Source organism: Capricornis sumatraensis, chromosome 23 (genome assembly GCF_032405125.1).
Source record: "Capricornis sumatraensis isolate serow.1 chromosome 23, serow.2, whole genome shotgun sequence".
Classification (NCBI taxonomy): domain Eukaryota; kingdom Metazoa; phylum Chordata; class Mammalia; order Artiodactyla; family Bovidae; genus Capricornis; species Capricornis sumatraensis.
Genome location: NC_091091.1, coordinates 34762860 through 34783723, shown reverse-complemented (window position 1 = coordinate 34783723; position 20864 = coordinate 34762860). Strand labels below are relative to the sequence as shown.

General features: G+C 39.5%; 1 protein-coding gene across 1 annotated transcript in view; it reads right to left on the bottom strand.

The window, feature by feature from the left end:
- Positions 1-20864, bottom strand: part of TDRD1 (tudor domain containing 1) — a 61835-nt gene that overhangs the window by 29187 nt on the left and 11784 nt on the right. The window contains exons 5-13 of the mRNA XM_068961364.1: positions 13358-13688; positions 10522-10580; positions 5634-5778; positions 3788-3893; positions 3208-3271; positions 2281-2385; positions 1878-2060; positions 1246-1389; positions 510-684 (exon numbers count right to left, since the gene is read on the bottom strand). Of these exons, the coding sequence (XP_068817465.1) occupies positions 510-684; positions 1246-1389; positions 1878-2060; positions 2281-2385; positions 3208-3271; positions 3788-3893; positions 5634-5778; positions 10522-10580; positions 13358-13688 (1312 nt within the window). The remainder of the gene's footprint in view (positions 1-509; positions 685-1245; positions 1390-1877; positions 2061-2280; positions 2386-3207; positions 3272-3787; positions 3894-5633; positions 5779-10521; positions 10581-13357; positions 13689-20864) is intronic.

Here is a 20864-nt window from a genome sequence, read left to right as displayed (position 1 = left end):
CCACGGGATTTTCTGGGCAAGAATACCGGAGTGGGTTGCCACTTCCTTCTCTAGGAAATCTTCCCTGACCCAGCAGAGGAGCCTGGTGGGCTACGGTCCATGGGGTCGCAGAAGAGTCAGACGTGACTTAGCGATTCAATGACAACAATGCTAACCAAATCCAGTTCTGTGAAAAAGCTCTGATGGTGAGGATGGACAAATTCAGAGAGAAATTCCTGAATTTTCCCAGTAAATGAGTAGAAATTAGGAATAAATATTACAGTAGCTGTATAAAAAAGATAATACAGGTTTCCGACACTAAGTCTACATCTAGCCCTTAATATACTCAATTCTATAAGCTCATGCTTTGTCTCTGACAAACTGCCAACTCCAACAGCAGAGCCACGGCGTATCTTCCATCAGAATCCAAGCGACTCCAGACTAGGGCTTACTTGGTCTCACTTCACGCTTCTATTTCTTTCCTGTGTCACACTAAGTGTTCCCCTTAAAAAGAAAGAGTCAGATCTTACCTGAACTTGTCATCATAACATCCACAGCAAAGGTAACCCCTTCTTCCTTTTTTAAGATGTCCACTATCTTTAAAGAGCAGTACTGCTCCATTAACAGCGATTTAATAGTTCTGATACAATCATTGCTCCAATTCCCCTCTGCCGGGATAACACTGGCCACAAAGCATCTTATGGCCTGAAAGATTTTATGTAAGGTACTAGAGATTAGTATTTGAAAATGACTTTTTTCTCATTATGTAAAGATTTTTTTGAAGAACGAGGTATTTCATGCTCAAGATTTGTCAAAAATCTTCAAGTACGAACCTGATAAACAATTTTGTGAATAAGTATTTGTCCCTCTTGATATTCTATCCACAACATTTTACCTTTTGCGACTTGAAGCTTGAGAAATCCATGAAAAGATAGTAATTATCCCTCAATTACACATAAATTCCTATCGATTTCAAATAATGCAATAAATATAGAAATGATTGCTTCTAAACAGCAGACTGATAAAATGTCCCTAAAAATGCCAAGTTTCTCACCCGTGGCAGTACTTTAAGTAAGGCCTAATAGGCTCCTAAAAAATGGAGCCAAGAAAGTCCATTAGTATTTCTCTACATAGTTAAAGAGATATCAATTGGTACTTTTTCATAATAACCATGGCAAAAGAACATGCAAACACTGTGTCCATCAAAACATAAAACATAGCTTCTCTGGGACACTAGCAGGAATTTAGAAAGTAAGAGAGACTCACACAAGGAGGAAACAAGTCAATTTTCCTGGTTAGTTGGTGAATTCTGTTTATTGGGATTATCTCTTCATTTCCATAATCAATATATAAGACTTGTGCCACCTTCTGCAGCAGGTCAACATCTTGAATTATTACTCTGTTCCAGGTCTGAAAGTGAAATATGACAGCATTCTGCTTCAAAGCAGCATTTCACAACCTTAGGTTTGAAAACTCTCAATCAATCTACAGAACTTGCTAAGGAAAGGTTACTGTTCTGTTCTGAGATGCTCCATTAACAAGTTAACTTCCTAAGAATCTGGCTCAGAATTCCCCAAATTCGACCGTTTTAGATGCTTTAGTATGCATGATCCCCAGGCTATTCTAGCCCAGCAGACTTGGCTATGCAAAATAAACGCAAGCTCTACGACTCTTACCCACCCAGCAATTGAGGAGTCTACGTGTTGAGTTGGAGAGGCCTGGGGCATGAAGGAAGTAAGCGAACAGGCCTGGACTCCTGACTGAGGAAGAAAAACTGCAGTGTGACCAGAGTCTCACCCCAAGCCATCTAACCCATCATTAAGAGCTCTGGTGACAAGCCGATAGAACCAAAGTAAATTAAAACATCTTATTTAATAATTCATTTCATTAGGGGTTACCTGATCAACAGTGTACTTGGCAACACAAATTTCCCCCTTCACAGGAACATGCTCTTCTTCATGTGCCCTATTTGCGTAAGTTTCCTTTAAGCTCGCAGAGAGTCGGTTCATGTATTCTAAAACTTCTGAAGAATATAACTGCACATAGAAGTCACCTGGGTGTTTGAATTCAGTAACTGTGCCCTTTCAAAAACAAAAAGTTGTAGTAATTTGTTGAGAAATACAGCAAATGCTAATTCTATAAAGCTTTGTAACAAGATACAAAAAGTGTTATAAGCAGTTTCCACAATTTGTATCAATTTCAGTACTATTTTGGAGCTATCTTATAAATTCAAATCAAACAAGGAAACAAGGAAAAAAGTCTGTAGTGCTTTGGAGCTCTGTGGAAATGAACAGCAAATACCTTTATTTCCATGGTCTTCCTGAGTTGTTGGCTTCTCAAATCAGAAAACATTATTTTATCAGCACAAACAGCTCTTTCTTTAGTGACTCTGAGAGGACAGTCACTCTGGTTTGAAAAAAAAACCACATAAGTGAGTTACTTTACAAGCACCCTTTTAAATACCATGGCCGGGATTTGCTAGAATCAAGGTCAAAACAGCTTAGGTTTGAATAAAAGCATAGAGAAATAACATTATCTTCAAGAATCATTAAAACAAACTGTCCACAGGCAGAGTACAGAGCATGGGGACCACCCAAGAATCAGGCCATGGCGGTGATAACGAGGTTGAGCTTATTTTAAAAAGGGGAGGGGGAGGGGAAGCGGAGGAGGCAGTGTTTCAAGTTTTCCCTTGTGATCGTTTTTATAGGGAAGTGTTTTCTGTTTGAAAGTAGAAGCCAGGACCAGCTAGAGAAGACTACAAGTTATCTATAAAATATGAGTTGGATTCAGTGATACTTTTCAGATTACAAATGATTTACTTCACATAGTTACCTAAATGGAAGAAAGGTATTAACAGGAAAAAAATGTTCTTTTAGATAACAGGGCCCTATCAGAATCCAGTACACAAAGCTAGAGAGCTGTGCACACAGGGACTATAAAAAGAAAGGACTCTCAGTCATCCGCCTACAGCCAGACACAGCATCTCAAGTCCTTTTTAGGGAAAAAAAAAAAAAAAACAGCTGGGCATAAACAATTCTTGTAGACCCCTGAAGATCACTAGGGTATACAGATTTATTTAACAGGAAAACAAAAACAAAAACAGAACACTGGTGAAATGGAGAAATAAGTCATAAATATTTTATTTAGCTTCAGTCCTCTTATTTTGAAATAATCGGCATCATTAAAAATTTGCTCTTAGGGCAAAGAAAGAGTATAAATATATCATACCTCATCTTTCACTTCCATGTTCTTTGTTTCAAAAGGTGATTTATAATCTTCAAGTTTGTGGAAACTGAAATAAAGCAACCAATTATAAAACATATGGCGCAGAACCAATTAATGGTAGCATAATTGTGGTGGGGCCACAGCTATGTTAAATTCTCCAGAAAACCCAGAAAGAACAAAACAGCTTCTTCCAGAGAGAATCACAGTAGTAACGCGGTAATACAACCCACGCTGGCTATGCAATGGTCTGCTCTGTACACAGGTGTGCTTTTGCCAAAAGCCGCCTAATGAAAGGGAGACAGTCCCATTCTCCAAGCCTCAGTGTTCCTAACTGCAAAATGGGAATACGTTACCTAAAACAGAGTTCTGAGGATCCAAAATTATATAGCTGTTCACTTCGGATTTGTACATTCTGTATCATACTTCAGTAAAAAAAAGTAAAAAGGAGCAACATTTACATACTTATGCCTGTTTACCTGATTTGATCCTATACTACCAAAAAAAAAAAACCCCATATTTTAAAATATCCAAAAAAATAAAAAATAAAATATCCTCTAATGAAATTTTTAAAACTCACACTTACTTTTGCTGGACAGGTCTGCACACAATTTTGTGGGCTGCCCAGTCCCTTCTCTGGCATACGCTGGAGCAGTAGTACGTCTGCTTACACTGTGAGCACCTCAGCGACCCTAGGGAAGACAGCCCGTGACACCGCCAGTGTGTTATTGCAAATATCTGTCACCAAGAGCAAGACAGATTCAAAGACCAGACATATCAAACGCCACTCTATTCATCATATCAAGGAGACTATGTGAAGAGGATCATGCTGTTTACGGTTCCGGGTTAAGACTGGACTTTTACAGCTCTCTTGAACTGCAGCAAAAGGGGAATGCCGAGATGAAAACCGGGAGGACGACAGACTGGAACCACCACTGACTTTCCTTGAGTAGAACCCAGAACGCGCGCTGGCAAAGGAACAATCAAAGGGGACAGGAAGTCTGGGGTGGTGGAATCAGTGCACAAACTGTCTCACAAGGTTCACCTTGTGCTGTTAAGAAAGCACAGAACAAAAACCAATGGGACAACCACACCTAGAAAAACCCAGGAAGTTTCTGAAATGAAGCTGAAAGAAAAAATGCTATGGGTATCCAGACAGAGGAAAACAAGTTATCTAAAAAGCAAAACAGAACCCACAAAATTAGGCTGACCTCGAATGCCTCCGCTCAAAGAGAAATAGGAAAAAAGGAGCAAATATCCAAACAGACAGTAAGCACAGGAAAACCGCTTGAGATCACTGATCATGAGGGGAAATGAAAATTAAAACCACAGAGAGATACCACCACACACACCCATGAGAAGAGCTAAAACTAAAAGGACTGGAAACACCAAATGCTGACAAAAGATGTGGAGCAATCAGAACTCAACAACAGAGGGAATGCAAAATGGGACGACTCTTTGGAAAATGGTTTGACTTTTTCTTATAAAGTGAACCATATATCTACCTTTGACTCAGTAATCCCACTCCCTAGGTCTGCACCCAAAAGAAATGAGACCCTAGGTCCACACAAAGATTTATGCAAAAATGTGGAGAGCTCTATTCATAATAGCCAAAAGGTGGACACAAGCAAAATGTTCAACAGAACAGATACACAAACGGTGGTATCACACAGTGAAATGCTACTCAGCAACAAACAAAAAAATTAATTGTACATGCAACAACATGGATTAAACTCAGGAATATTTTCTAAACAGAAAAAGCTTCACACACAAAGAGTCCATACTGTATGATTCCATTTATAAGAAATTCTGTAACTGGAAAAATTAAATTATGGTTAAAACACCACAGTGGTTGCTTCAGGTGGGGCAGGTATATGACTGAAAAGGGACAGGAGAGAACTTTCTGAGGAGACAGAAATCTTCATTTTGACAGGGCTAGGAGTTTGTGCACTTCAGTGCATATCATATTTTACTGAATATCTCGAAAGTATAAAAATAATCAAGCAAAGAAGCAGTAAGAGTGGGAAGATATGGATGAACAAGAATGGTAGGACGTTGGCAGCTGCTGAAGCTCAGAAATGGGTATATGATGTATACATTCATCTGTTTATGTTTTACATAAAAATATTTTTCAAATGTGAAAAGGAATAATTCAACAGGCAATACTGGAATGGGTAGCCTTTCCCTTCTCCAAGGGATCTTCCCAACCCAGGGATCAAACCCAGGCCTCCTGCACTGCAGGCGGATTCTTTACCAGCTGAGCCACAAGGGAAGCCTAAAAATACTGGAGTGGGTAGCCTATCTCTTTCTCCAGGGGAATCTTCCTGACCCAGAGACTCAAACCCGGGACTCCTGCATTGCAGGCAGATTCTTTACCAACTGAGCTATCAGGGAAGCCCAATCCAACAGGCATCTGAGAGCAATATGTTTACCGAACAGACCGCAGCGATGGCAGGTTGTCGATCGAAGAGAAGGTCCTAAGGAGTTGAAGAGTGCTGGATTATTTATAGACAAGGAATTCTCAACCCACTTGTATACTTTCTTTGACTTTGCAGGAGGCACATGATTGCTAGGCTTCTATGAAAAAAAGAGAAGAGCAGTATTAAAACCTGGTAAGAATATTCTGTTTTCTTTTATTTGTTAAATATAGATTTGGGATTTTGCTTCTGAGAAGTATATTAAGTAGATCAACTTTTCCTTACTCCTACCATTAATTATAACTGAACACCTTGGACTTACGTGGAAAAACACACAGCAACTCTGAAGGAAGGCAGAAGACAGACGAGCTACGCTGGGGCCCAAAGAAGGACCCAAATGGGGTACTGGAGAAGCCAGAAACACCCGAAGGCACATACAATAAAAGCCCCGGCAAAAAGCCTGCTCGCTCTCTCTCTGGCCAAAAGACCAAGAAAGGGGCAGCCCAGCAAGACAGAAAACCTTAATCAGTAACTGCTCTGGACAATCACCGCAGAAAAAAGCTGTGGTCCCCCTCCCACCAGCAAAGGTAGACTGGGGAGCCTCCACCTCCACCAGCACCAGGGCACTGGGAGGTACCCCTCTCTCCCACCCGGGGATATGGGAGAAGGCCAACAGAGCAGGGAGCCGTACTTCATCCCTGTGGGGGTCTCCCTGTAGAGGCCATGCGGAGGGCCTGGACTTTCTCCTGGCAGTAACGAGTGTCCCTCTTACCCCCATCACCACTACAACTCGGGTGGTTAAGAGGAAGCCTGGTGGACAGTCAGGATTTTCCACCGCCATTCAACAGGAAGGCGTGGAATCTCTCCAGATCCTCCCATCTCCAGTGCCCCCTCCACCCCATGCAAGTCGAGAGGATGTGGTGGGGGGCACGGGGAGGCGGGTAAGGACACTAGGGAGCTGAGCTCCCATCCTTGTCCAGCTGAGCACATTCTGGGCCGTAAGTCATACAGGCAACGGTGTTCTCTGACTACAGTGGCCTCGCGTTACAGATCAGTAACAGAATGAGAACAGATAAGCTCCACACATTTGGAAACTAGACAATACACTTCTAAATAACGCATGTATTGCTAAGACAGAAATTTATAGCACTAAAGTCACACATTAGAGAAGAGGAAAGTCTTAATACTGTAAGTTCTCATCTCAAGAACCTGAACAATAAGAATAAAACACGCCCAAAGCAAGCAGAAGGAAGGAAACAATAAAGATAAAAGTAGAACTCAATGAAATTACAAATAAAACTGGGAGAAAGAAATCATACAAGCCCTGGTTCATTGAAAAGATTAACAAAATTGATAAATCTCCAGCAAGACTAGCAATGGAGAAAACAAAGGCAGAAATCATCAATATCAGGAATGAAATAGGTATGTATTACCACAGACCATGAAGATACAAAGATGATAATGGAACACTTCAAACAACTCTACATAAATTTCACAATGTGGCAAAAGCGACCAATTCCTGAAAAATCACAAATTATCATAATATGAAATAGATAATTTGAATAACCTATAAATATTAAGGAAAATGAATAATTTTAAAACTCCCCAAAAAGAAATCTTCAAGCCCAAATGGCGTTTACTATTGGAGAATACTACCAAATGTTTAAACAATTTACAGTGATTCTATACAATCTCTATCCCAAAAAACTAGTGTTATCTTGACACCCAAACTATACAAAGACAATAAAAAAGAGAAAATTACAGACAAAACTCATGAAAATGGATACAAAAATCCTTATTCAAAGCAACACTAGATATAATTCAGTAATGTATAAAAAATAATTATACATCATAACCAAGTGGTGTTTATTCCAGAAATATGAGACTAGTTACATTTTTAAAAAATCAATGTAACCTACCAAATTAACAAGCTAAAGGGGAAAAGAATCACAACAGTATCAATGAATGAAGAAAAAGCATTTAAAAAATTCATTACCTATTCATGATAAAAAAAGAAAGCTCTCAGCAAAGTAGGAAGAGAGAAAACTTCATCAACTTGATAAAGATCATCTACAAAAATCCTATAGCTAACATTCTCAACAGCGCAAAGACTCAATGCATTCCCTGTAAGCTTGGAACCAAAGATATCCACTCTCATCACTATTAACACAGCGCTAGAGTTTTAGCTCACGCAATAAGGCAAGAGAAGGAAATAAAAAGCATATATTTTTAAAAGGAAGAAATAAAACTGTCTTTTATTTGCAGGTGATATAATTACCTATCTAGGAAATCCCAAGCAATCTACAAGAAAATTCCTAGAATAAGTGACTCCTGGAGGGTCACAGGATACAAGATAAACATGCAAAATCAACCATATTTTTACATATTAGCAATGAAAATGAAGACACATGGAAATAAAATGTATAATAGCATTTAGTCAGAAAAAAAAACCCACTTAGTTGTAAATCTAACAAAATATACACAGCTTATAAACTGAAAACCACAGTGAAAGAAATCAAAGAACATTTAAATGAATTGGAAGACAGATTGTGTTAATTAGAAGATTCAACCCAGCAAGTTCAGTTCAGCTCAGTTGCTCAGTTGTGTCCGACTCTTTGTGACCCCATGAATTGCAGCACACTAGGCTTCCCTGTCCATCACCAACTCCCAGAGTTTACGCAAATTCATGTCCATTGAGTTGGTGATGCCATCCAACCATCTCATCCTCTGTCATCCCCTTCTCCTCCCGCCTTCAATCTCTCCTAGCATCAGGGTCTTTTCAAATGAGTCAGTTGTTCACATCAGGTGGCCAAAGGACTGGAGTTTCAGCTTCACCATCAGTCCTTCCAATGAATATTCCCTTTAGGATGGACTGGTTGGATCTCCTTGCAGTCCAACAGACTCTCAAGAGTCTTTTCCAACACCACAGTTCAAAAGCATCAATTCTTTGGCTCTCAGCTTTCTTTATAGTTCAACTGTCACATCCATACATGACTACTGGAAAAATCATAGCTTTGAATATATGGACCTTTGTTGGCAAAGTAATGTCTCTGCTTTTAAATATGCTGTCTAGATTGCAGGCAGATTCTTCACGAGCTGAGCCATAAGGGAAGCCCCAACTCAGCAAAGGTGGCAATAATTCTCAAATTGATATACAGGCTTAATGCAATTCTATCAAAATTCCAGCAAGATTTTTCCTAGTTACAAACAAGAGTACTCCAAAATGTAGACTGGGAAGAAAAGAAACAAGAGTGGATAAAACTATTTTGAAAGATGAAAGAGAAAATGGGAGGAATCACTGTACCCAACTTCACGACTATCTATCACAGCTGCAGTACTGTGTGGTACTGATGCAGGGAAAAGACCCAGAGATCAGCAGAAAAGACAGCAAATCCAGAACAGACCCACACAAATTAGTCTAACTGGTGACAAAAAGGCAAAAGCAATCCAGTGGAGGAAAGATAACATTTTCATCAAACGGTGCTGGAGCAACTGGACATCACTAGCCAAAAAAATTTACCCTCAACCTAAGTCTCATGAGTTGGAATTAACTCAAAATGAACCACACATTGAAATATGAAACTATAAACTTCTTTGGGGAAAAAAAAATCCCAAAAGTTTCTGGAGCTAAACCAGCAAAGAGTTCTTAGACATGACACCAAAATACTCCATAAAAAGAAAAACTGACCAGAATTTAGTTAAAAACCTTTGCTCTGCTAAAAAGCTTGTTAAGAGAATGCAAAGACAAGTCAGGAACTGGGAGGAAATATTTGCAAATCATATATTTGACAAAGGACTAGAATCTGGAATACATAAAGAACTTTCAAAACTCAGTAGGAATAAATAAATAAATAAACAATTCAAATTAGAAAATGGACAAAAGACATGAAGAACATTTCACCAAAAAAGACACATGGATGGCAAATAAGTACATGAAAAGATGTTTATCCTTAGCCATCAGGGAAACAAATTAAGATCACAATGAGCTGTCAGTAGATAAATGTGAAAATAGGGAAACTAAAAATACTAACACTAGCAAACACTGGAGAGGATGCTGGATGGAGAGAATCTGGATCACTTATGTATTCTCGATTGGAATGTAAAATGGTAGAGCCACTCTGCAGAACACTTTGGCAGCTTCTTAAAAACCTGAACATGCAACTACTATATGACCCAGAAACTGCACTCCTGGGCACTTATTCTAAAGCAAAAACAAAAAACTCATGTTCACATAAAACTCTGCACAGGAATGTTTATAGTAGTAGTAGTTATAATAGGCAGAAACTGGCAACAGCCCAGATGTATTTCAATGGGGCCAGAATTAAATAGGCCTCAGCAATAAAAAGCAATACACTACTGATATCAACAACAGTCACGGTGAATCTTCAGAGAATCACACTGAGTGAAAAAAATTCAATCCCCAAAGGTACACACTGCATAATACTGTTTGTATAACATCCCATCCTTGAAATGACAGTTTGGAAATATGGATTAGATTAATAGCTGCCAGGGGTTAAGAAGGAGGTATAGGGGACAGGAGGGAAGTGCATGTGACCTCAAAAAGGTGCAGAAGGGATCCTTGGAGTGATGGAACTATTCTGTTTCTTGACTGTATTGTTTCATTATCCTGGTTGTAATATTATACTGCAGCTCTGTAGTGTGTGACCATAGGGAACACTGGGTAAAGGCTACAAAGGATCTCTATTATTTCTTACAACTGCATGTCAATCTGTACCGAAATAGAAAAAGTTTATGCTTTTAAAAGATACTAGGCTAAAGATAAAACAATGTGACCTTGAATATTACCTGCAAATTTAGTAATTCTTTACTAACATAATACAGAAACATGTTTAGAATCTTTTATCCAGAAACGCCAAAGAGAAGAAAATCCACATTAACTTACACTATTTACTTCCTTGGGTGGTGAATTATTTCCAACATTTAATGGTGACACAGAGTTACCTGGGGATATAAAACATAATGCCGAATAAAAGTCAAATATTACTTTATTCCTGGAAATGTACAATAACATAATTAGGTAATATTCAAATAGAGCTATATACCATAATAGCCTTAAACCCACACTATGAATAAGCAACATCCTACTTTTCCTAATGGAAAATAAGGATTTGCCTGAGATTTCCTCTACTAGTACACCCTGCTCACTGTGAACTTTTCTCCATTCACAACAGAAACAATTACCAGGCTATCTAAACTGCAGACTCATTTACCCTCTTATAAATTACTGAGGACCTCAGAGAGCTTTGGTCTACATGGTTTATATCTACCAATATTTAGCATTATTAGAAATTAAAACTGGGAATTCCCTGGCAGCCCAGTGGTTAGGACTCCATGTTCTCATTGCTGAGGGCCTGAGTTCAATCCCTGGTAAGTCCTACAAGCCACATGGCATGGCCAAAAAAAAAAAAAAAAAAAAGAAAGAAATTAAAACTAAGAAGTAGAAATTAAAACTAGACATTTGAAAATATTTATTAAAAATAACAAATGTATTATATGTTGCCATGATTTAAAAAAAAAAACAAACTGCATTTTCCAAAGCAAACAAAAAGACAACAGTTCGAAGAGTGGCATTATTTTGCATTTTTTCACATCTCTTTAATGTTTGGCTTCACCAATGATAGCTGGATTCTCATATCTGCTTTTGAATCCAATCTGTTATTATATGTTGCTTTAATTGACGTCTCTGAAGAAAATCTGGCCTCACGCACACATACGGTTACAAACAGGAATAGTATTTCATGGCCTTCTCAGACAACTGTGGATATTTTCCTTTAATTCACACCAAAACTCAAGTGGTAGTTTACGGGTTAGTTGCAATATGGAATCTAAAGCTATATCAATAAACTTTTCATCTGTTACATTAGAATCCATTGATTTATCTTGCTCTTTAAATGGATTTTTATCCATGCATGACTACAAAACACTACACATTGGTTTTTTGGAAAAGACTAAGAAATTCTTGAGTTATACAGATCTTACAAATGCTGACATATTTCATCACACAATATCAAAAAATCTTAAGTGTTAATATCACTGTGCACCTCAGCAGAAAAATCTTCTAAGTACTGGGAAGCTCTCTAGCTCACAGTGGCAGATACATATTTCCTCAAATTGTATTTTATCATTGTATGGCACGCGTCAGTCGTGTCCGACTCTGTGCGACCCATAGACAGCAGCCCACCAGGCTCTACCGTCCCCGGGATTCTCCAGGCAAGAACACTGGAGTGGGTTGCCATTTCCTTCTCCAATGCATGAAAGTGAAAAGTGAAAGTGAAGCCGCTCAGTCGTGTCCGACTCTTCGTGACCCCATGGACTGCAGCCTACCAGGCTCCTGCGTCCATGGCGTTTTCCAGGCAAGAGGACTGGAGTAGGGTGTCATTGCCTTCTCCGGTTTTATTATTAGCAACAAAATATTGTCGGCTGTTTCCTTTGAAGTGACAGGCCCCACTTTGCCCATTTTTGAGAAAATGACTGCCAGATATCTAAGTCTGAATGATCACAATTTGTCATTCTTTTCAAGCAAAAATGAAAAACTTCAAAAAAAATTCCAAAAAAATTTCCATTTAGCTACAATTCAAACAATTGCACACATGCTTTTCATACTTCAGTAAGCAGCAAAAGTTAGGGGTAATTCTCATTTTGTTACACAGAATATTAAAAATACCTGTACACAAGGGTCAAGACTTATTAATAAATTTGTACTGCCTTATCAAAGGCATTCTTACGTAAAATTGACATTTCTGGCTTGCTTTTGTCTTAAATGCAACTGTGTGACAATGAAAAACAATGACCCCTAACCCAGGCTGGCACCCCTGCTAAAGACGAGCTAATGAGGTGTCACAGGCTACCCACTTCTGCTTCTGCACCACCTGCATAAACTCAACACAGTGAAGAAGAGCAAATAATGTTTTAGTATTATTAGGAAAATACTTGTGACCCTAGAGGCCCATGGGCTTCCCTGGTACCTCTGATGGTAAAGAATCCACCTGCAATGCAGGAGGCTTGGTTTCAATCCCTGGGTCAGGAAGATCCCCAGGAGAAGGGAATGGCTACCTGCTCCAGTATTCTTGACCAGAGAATTCCATGGACACTGGAGCCTGGAGGGCTACAGTTCATGGGGTTGCCAAGAGTGGGACACAACTGAGCAACTAACATTTTTACTTTTTGGCCCAAGGGCCAAACTCTGAGAACTACATCACCATATTAGAAGGTCACACCTTACATACATTCACAGAGGCTGAATTCCACCAGGCTCCAGCCTCCTTAAAAAGTAGATTTTTAGAATTAAGATTAAAGGAATGATTTTTTAAAAAATCAAATGAAACAAATTATAGTCTTAGATACATCTTTGTGAACTATTATATGCACAAAATTTGCACAGTATTTCTAGCCTAAGGCCAATCTTTAGAGCATTCATAAAAGGCCAGTGTTTCCTTTCTACATTTCTAGTATATCTTTGGATTAGGTGGAGGGTTGGGGAGAGAAGTTCATTTGCAGACATTTTCTCACAAATCTTTCTGTGATTAGTGTAACCAAAGTAGCTACTTGGCACATGGTTTTCCTTTCTAAATTAATATTTACATGCAAAAACTGTAAGTTAGCCATTTGGTTGTTCTGTCAATCAGCACCTGGTGTGTAGCTACAGATACTTTCAGTAAGTCTAAGAAACCATCAGAATCAAGTGACTGTTAAATATTAAACCTGCAGTTTGTACTCACCTGTTGGCAATGTATTCCTGTCTTCCTTGGATCCAGCCATTTCTCCACTGACACCGTTAGGGTGTGAAGATAGTGAACTGTCTTCCTGACTAGCCAAAAACTGTTTGGTTTGCTCACAAAGCAAAAAATTGTTCTTTTTATTTCCATTCTCTGGGCTTTTCAACCTGAAATTAGGATGGTTAGGATGTCCTCCAGGACTTCTTAAAGACTCGTGTGATGGAAGCTTGCTTTCATTTTTCTCAAAATTAAATGGCTCTGTCATTTTACAGGTAGATGCCGCCAAACTATTTCTTGACATCATATTAAGCAGCAGTTTGACATTCACAGAAGTCTAAGGGAAGAAATGTATTCAAAAGGCAACTTTTAATTCCAAAAGTAGAAGCACTGCAGGCCCAGGTGGTTTCTTTTTTATGCAACAGCTCTTTCTCATAAATGACTCCAAAGCAGATGTAACTAACTGGGATACTGAACAGGAGGGAAAGGGGCAGGGCACAACTTTTGAAAGAATGACATAGAAAGTCAAAGAGGAGAGTGAAAAAGTTGGCTTAAAGCTCAACATTCAGAAAACAAAGATCATGGCATCTGGTCCCATCAATTCATGGGAAATAGATGGAGAAACAGTAGAAACAGTGTCAGACGTTATTTTTGGGGGCTCCAAAATCACTGCAGATGGTGACTGCAGCCATGAAATTAAAAGACACTTACTCCTTGGAAGAAAAGTTATGACCAACCTAGATAGTATATTCAAAAGCAGAGACATTACTTTGCCGACTAAGGTCCGTCTAGTCAAGGCTATGGTTTTTCCTGTGGTCATGTATAGATGTGAGAGTTGGACTGTGAAGAAGGCTGAGCGCAGAAGAATTGATGCGTTTGAGCTGTGGTGTTGGAGAAGACTCTTGAGAGTCCCTTGGACTGCAAGGAGATCCAACCAGTCCATTCTGAAGGAGATCAGCCCTGGGATTTCTTTTGAAGGAATGATGCTAAAGCTGAAGCTCCAGTACTTTGGCCACCTCATGAGAAGAGCTGACTCACTGGAAAAGACTCTGATGCTGGGAGGGATTTGGGGCAGGAGGAGAAGGGGACAACAGAGGATGAGATGGCTGGATGGCATCACGGACTCGATGGACCTGAGTCTGAGTGAACTCTGGGAGTTGGTGATGGACAGGGAGGCCTGGCGTGCTGCGACTCATGGAGTCGCAAAGAGTCGGACACGACTGAGCGACTGAACTGAACTGAAGGACACAACACTGAAGCATTAGAATCCAATGGGGCCAAGCTGGCGGACAAGACTAGACCTTTGTCCTCAATCAGCAAGTGAAATGACACACCCGCGAGTGCCAAGACAGTTCCAAGGCACTGTTCAAAGACCAAGGAGTGGGTGGTGGCCCAGATCCTGGAAAGCTCCGCCCCTTCCCTAAAACATGGAATAATCCTCCCACTCATTAGCATATGAAATTACCCAGCACGCCCATTTTCAGTCACACTCGTCCTCTGCCATGGCCCATACTCTGTGGAGTGTTCTTCTCTCTGTATCCGAATAAATCCACTTCTTACCTACCTATCACTTTGCTCTCACTGAATTCTTTCTGCGCACGATGAGACATTAAGAACCCGAGCTTCATTTGGTCCTGAAACCAGGTACCGTGGGTTTTGGCTGGGTTTGAGTCCCAGCCACGTGGGTTCAAGTCCCAAGCCAGGTTTTGACTGGGTTTGAGTCCCAGCCACATGGGTTCAAGTCCCAATCTGAGGTAAACGGTTTCAATACCAAAGCCTGCTCTACAGGCACAAGAAAAGAATGGTTCTTTATCATTTAAGTACAAACTCCAAGTTGAACAAAATTCAACAGGGGACAATTCGAGAGACATTAAGCATTACACCTCTGAGTTCCGCATCATTCCTTACTTTTAAAAGCTTCTGGAAACAACAGAGGTAGAAAAGGACTATTAGCTCAGTCGGTAAAGAATCTGCCTGCAGTGCAGGAGATCTGGGTTCGATCCCTGGGTCTGGATGATATCCTGGAGAAGGAAATGGCAACCCACTCCAGTGTCCTTGCCTGGAAAAATCTCATGGACAGAAGAGCCTGGTGGGCGGCAGTCCATGGGGTCACAAAGAGTCGGGCACGGCTGGGCGACTAACACTTACTGATTTACTCTTTTTTTTTAATGTATTTCTGACCTAGAGCCTACAACTCAGTGGTGAAGTATAACAGAGGGTAGTGTTTAAATCGGGTCATCATCTGCCTATGTAGCCTTTCAGAACCCCTCTACCCTCTCCTGCTTGTTGCTCTGCTATGACCTTGAACCTGGTCCCCAGAGTGGCCTCGCTCTCATCCCCCTGGTCAACACTTTGTTTCCTATTTGCCTCAGCTGACTTCTGTTTGGTCTTTTTTTTTTTTTTCCCTCAAGTCTTCTATTTCATAATCTCCATTTGGGTTTTATAAATTGTAACTTGCATCTGTTGCTTTTAAAGATTTATCTGTGTGAGCGGTTGGCTGTAAGTAAGGTACACATATTGTTGCAGAGAGCCTCTGAGAAACCTCTATCCAGACAGTAGGCTGGCTTGTTGTTTTTCTATTACTCCTTGAGAATACTAAGTGCTCAGGGGAAGTTGAAAAAGAGAGTGGAGAAACAATCTTACTTTGAAATACTGACCTATAGCTTTGTTTTCAGCCTGCAGGCAAAACGTCTGCCTATCTTCCCAAAACAGCTCAGAAAGGAAAAAAAAAAAAGGCAACAGATAGCCCAAATTGGTATGAGTAACAGCTAAATGTTATTTACACTACATTTTACATTTAAAGTCGCTCAGTCGTGTCCAACCCCTTGTGACCCCATGGACTATACAGTGCATGGAATTCTCCAGGCCAGAATACTGGAGTGGGTAGCCTTTCCCTTCTCCAGGGGATCTTCCCAACCCAGAGATCGAACTCAGGTCTCCGCACTGCAATCTGCATTGCAGGCAGGTTCTTTACCAGCTGAGCCATAAGGGAAGCCCAAGAATACTAGGGTGGGTAACATTGTTTTAAATAGAAGATAAAGAGCAGAAAAATCCTCCCCCTTGGTGTCCTAAAACTGCTCCTTGTTGTTGTTGTTCAATTGCTAAGTCGGGTCTGACTCTTTTCAACCACACAGACTGTAGTCCGTCAGGTTCTTCCATTCTTCACTATCTTCCAGAGTTTGCTCAAATTCATGTCCACTGAATGACAACACAGGAAAGATAATGAAATTTTAAAAGAAAAGATATACACAAGCAGACTTCGAGGTGAGGGAACTCTCAGGGGACCAGGTCCTGGGACAATGCCTAACAAGGCCTGCAGATGGGCAGCCGTGCTGGGAGGCAGGGTCAGGGAAAGCCTACCTGTAGCAAAAAGCACACTAAACTGAAGGATCAGACTGAGAACTACAACTCTGGATGCAGTAAGAGAGAAATACTGTGAAACTACAAAAGGAAAAATAAGTTCCAGGGGATATTGGGTGGGGATATGAACAGTGAGTAACTAACTCTGTGCAAGAAATATAAAGAACATCCAGTTAAATCATTAGGGCAACTACCACAAGGATAGAAACAGTGTGTAACTTCAAAATCCAAGGGGGGCGGGGATTCGAGTATGATAAAATGATAAATAGAAAACACCAAATAAGATGACCGCACAAAACCCAACTAACCAAAGTATCAACGATTAAGTCTCAATTAAAAGAGAGAGAGACTCAGGGAGAAAAATACCCAGATAGATAATATGCACAAAAGACATACATTAAACAAAATATATGGCAAGCTTGCAAATAAAAGGACTATAACATGTGCTATGCAGATAACCAAAATAAAGTTGATCTGCTAATGGTTAATAGCAGATAAAAGAACCTAAGGTAGAAAATATTCAGATAAAGGGAAATATTTTATATTGATAAAAGAAACACTCCCAGGAGAGAGAGCAGTGACATCGCCTTGAGATATATCAATATAAAGTAAAAACGGATTAAAGAGAAATTCAGCCTCCAAAAGGACACACCAGCTTTAGAAACATACTAGTCAACAATCAGTGATAAGATGCATTTTACTACCGCAATGAAACTTGATCTAGTAGAGACCAATACAACCAAGAATATTCATTTTTTCCAACATTGGGATATACCGGAGTACCAAGTCCACCTCATCTAACTCCAAAAGAAACTAGTACCATACAAGCCACATTCAAGCACCACACTATACCAATCTCCATCTCAGATTTTACTTCCTCGAAAACCAGCATGCAAACCCACAGTGGACGATGAAGGGTCCACTGTGGGTTTGGTTTTAGTTTTTTTTCCCGCCACCCCCTGAGGCATGTGGGATCTCAGTTCCCCAACCAGGGATCAAACTCATGCCCCTTGCATTGGGAACATGAGATCTTAATCATTGAACTACCAGCGAAGTCCCTGTTTTAGTTTAAAAGTGGTAAAATATTACACAGGAAATGATGGCAAGCCTGACTATAAGAACAATCAAAAGCTTACCAATAACAGTAAAGAGATCAGGAAATAAGTATTAACTCAAAGGTGACAAGTTGGATGCCTTTAAAAAGTGGGATAAACAGTAAAGAGACATCGAGACACTTGTGGGTGACTGGCCCAAACACCACCTTTCACCTCTGATTTGCCAGCCTCAGTTAGAGACAACATTGGCCATCACCAGAGTTCTCCTGAGTTGAGCTTCTCAGGAAGCTCTGTCCTTTTCTGACGAATAGGGACAGATTCAGCTAGCAGGGTCTTTCACTCTTTTCTTCCGGCAACACAGACCTGAGGCCTGAAGATGTACCACCCACATCACAATGAGGAAGCAATAGGCATGATCAAGCCGCACAACTTCAGGACACTAGAGGAGAAAATAACCAGGCTGGTGCCCCTAGCAAAGGCTCTGACTCTAGCCCGCATCAGCCTATGCACAGACTTGCTGTGGCATCAGAAAAATACACCTTTGGGTTTTCCCTTATTTGCAGCCCAAAGGATACAGACACCAATAAAATAAACGAGCAAAAGGTGTGAACGAAACACATAGAGGATAAAGATTACTTGATTAACATAAGGGGTTGGGAGGAGGGACATTAAATCTCACTTGTAACAAAAAAATTCAAATGGGAATACCTATGTATCACTTCCTTCGCAGCATACATATAATTAAAACACTCAGTGATGAAAGGAATGTAAATGAATATGTTCTGTCTGGGAAATAATTTGGAGATTTATATATGCATTTTGTTCTCTTGCATATATGTGTACATATATATGCACATATACATATGTAAACATATATATAATATATATTCTTAAAAATGTCCATAGCCACTCACCAGACAAATCTACTTCTAGAAATCATCCCACTGAAATAATTGTAAATATCAAAAAATACAGTATGTATAAGTATCCATTTAAAATAAAAAAAGAAAAAATAAAAATAAATTAATAAAATAGAAAAAAGAAAATTAACTGTGATGCCTCTACTAGATAGGATATTACACTACCATTTAGAATTTTAGTTTTCAGAAACACTGGAAAATGTTAGAACAGCAAACAAAAAATCAGAAAAACACTGTTATTTAGTATAATAACTGCAAAATAAAAAAGAACAAAACTCCATGTAAAAAAGAAGACTGAAATACATTAAATTTTAAATTTTAAAAAACAGTGGTCTGGGGTGGGTAAGTTGACAAGAAAATCTTTTTCACTATTGTTTTCATTTTCCAAATTATATTAAAGGATGAGTTATTTTATATAAAAAAGTATTTTAAGGTTAAAATATCATTTTATGTTCAATTAAACCTTTTTCCTAAAGTGTGGCTAATTTTAAAGCAAGTAAAAAATCACAGTAATACTTAAACCACAAAACTAGGGTACAGACAGCTTTTCAAAACACCACCAGGACCCTCAATATGCACAGTCTTTAACTCCTAAAATAGCCTCCCTAACTTTCTCTTTATTTGATAAGGCTGACAGTCAGTCCACAACTGCTTACTACCCTGTACAGTTACCCAAAGACAGTTATTTTAAGTTGGTGCTGGAATCATGTCTTACTAAAAAATTAACAAAAACCCTTCTAATTTCCTATAGCACCTACTGTGGTGTTTGGTATAAAGAAGCATTCAAAAGATACCTGTATGACAAACACTATCTAAAATGCCCTATTGCACTGTCTTCCTGACAACCTGGACAGGACAGTTAAATTCACTGTCCGAAAATCTCATCTGACCATTCTAAATGGAGAATTGCATCCTAGTATGAGGTTTATTGAAATTTAATAGCAATAATTCATGTCTTAGCTCAACTCTTCCAAAGTCCAAAAATTAATAAATATATATTGACTTTAGGAAGGATAACAGAACCAGTCTTAGACCTAACGTAAAAAGTTTAGTCTGCTTAGTGAAAGTTGCTCAGTCATGTCCGACTCCTTGCGACCCCATGGACTACACAGTCCATGCAATTCTCCAGGAAACAATACTGGAGTGGGGAGCCTTTCCCTTCTCCAGGGGATCTTCCCACCCCAGGGACTGAACCCAGGTCTTCCACATTGAAGCAGCAAACAAAAAGGATTTAAGCTTAAAAGAAGCTCCACCTATGGTGGAATCTTTAGGTTAGAATTTAGGTTCACTCGCCTCACCCAATTTAGGAATTTTCATTACAACCCCCAGGGTAAACAGACATCTAGACTGGTCCTATAACTAGAGACTTATAACATCCTTTAATTTTGGACAGCCAACTGTACTGCACGTCTCTATAAAATGATTTCCTTCCCAACTAACTACTGACTCCTGTTGTGACCCCAACCTTTCAAACATCTGAAATGGGCACCACATCCACTTTCCTCCAGGTCCTTCACCAGCTGAGGATCTGCCAGAGCTCCCACAATTTAGCATGTTCTCTAGTTCATGAACAACCTAAACACAGACAGGACTCTCCTAAAAGCACAGGATTCAAGATGTGGGCTGACAAATGGTCAGCAGGAGAATTGTGCTATCCCTGACTCTGAAAACTACTTTCGCTCATGCTCTAGCTTTTGGAGGAAGTAGGATTACTGTGAGCACACATACGGAGCTATCTAAAATCTTTTGGAAATAAATTTTTTTTTAATGTGTAATTATCATACCACGCAACTGCCTTTTTTCTTCTGATTTATAAAGTTCTATGAATTTTAACACATATATAGATTTATGTAACCACCACAACTGGGATACACAACAGGCTTTTAAAGCTGAATTTCAACATTATGAAACACTGAGAATGTGCATGTATCTTCATTTGGCTTCATCCTGGGTCAATCAGTGGGGCATAACTGAATATGAAGTCAATGGGCCCTATACCATAATGCTGTGCTTCCCAACCTTGGGTTGCAAACTTCCAATATATATAGGTACAGATATTGCTTTGAAGGTCATAATACCTCGAGGACTGCCTAACCTCACCCAGTTTTAAAGTAGTTCCTCCATATAAAATCCACTATTTTTTTTTTTTAACACGCTACTGGTGATGAATAACACAAA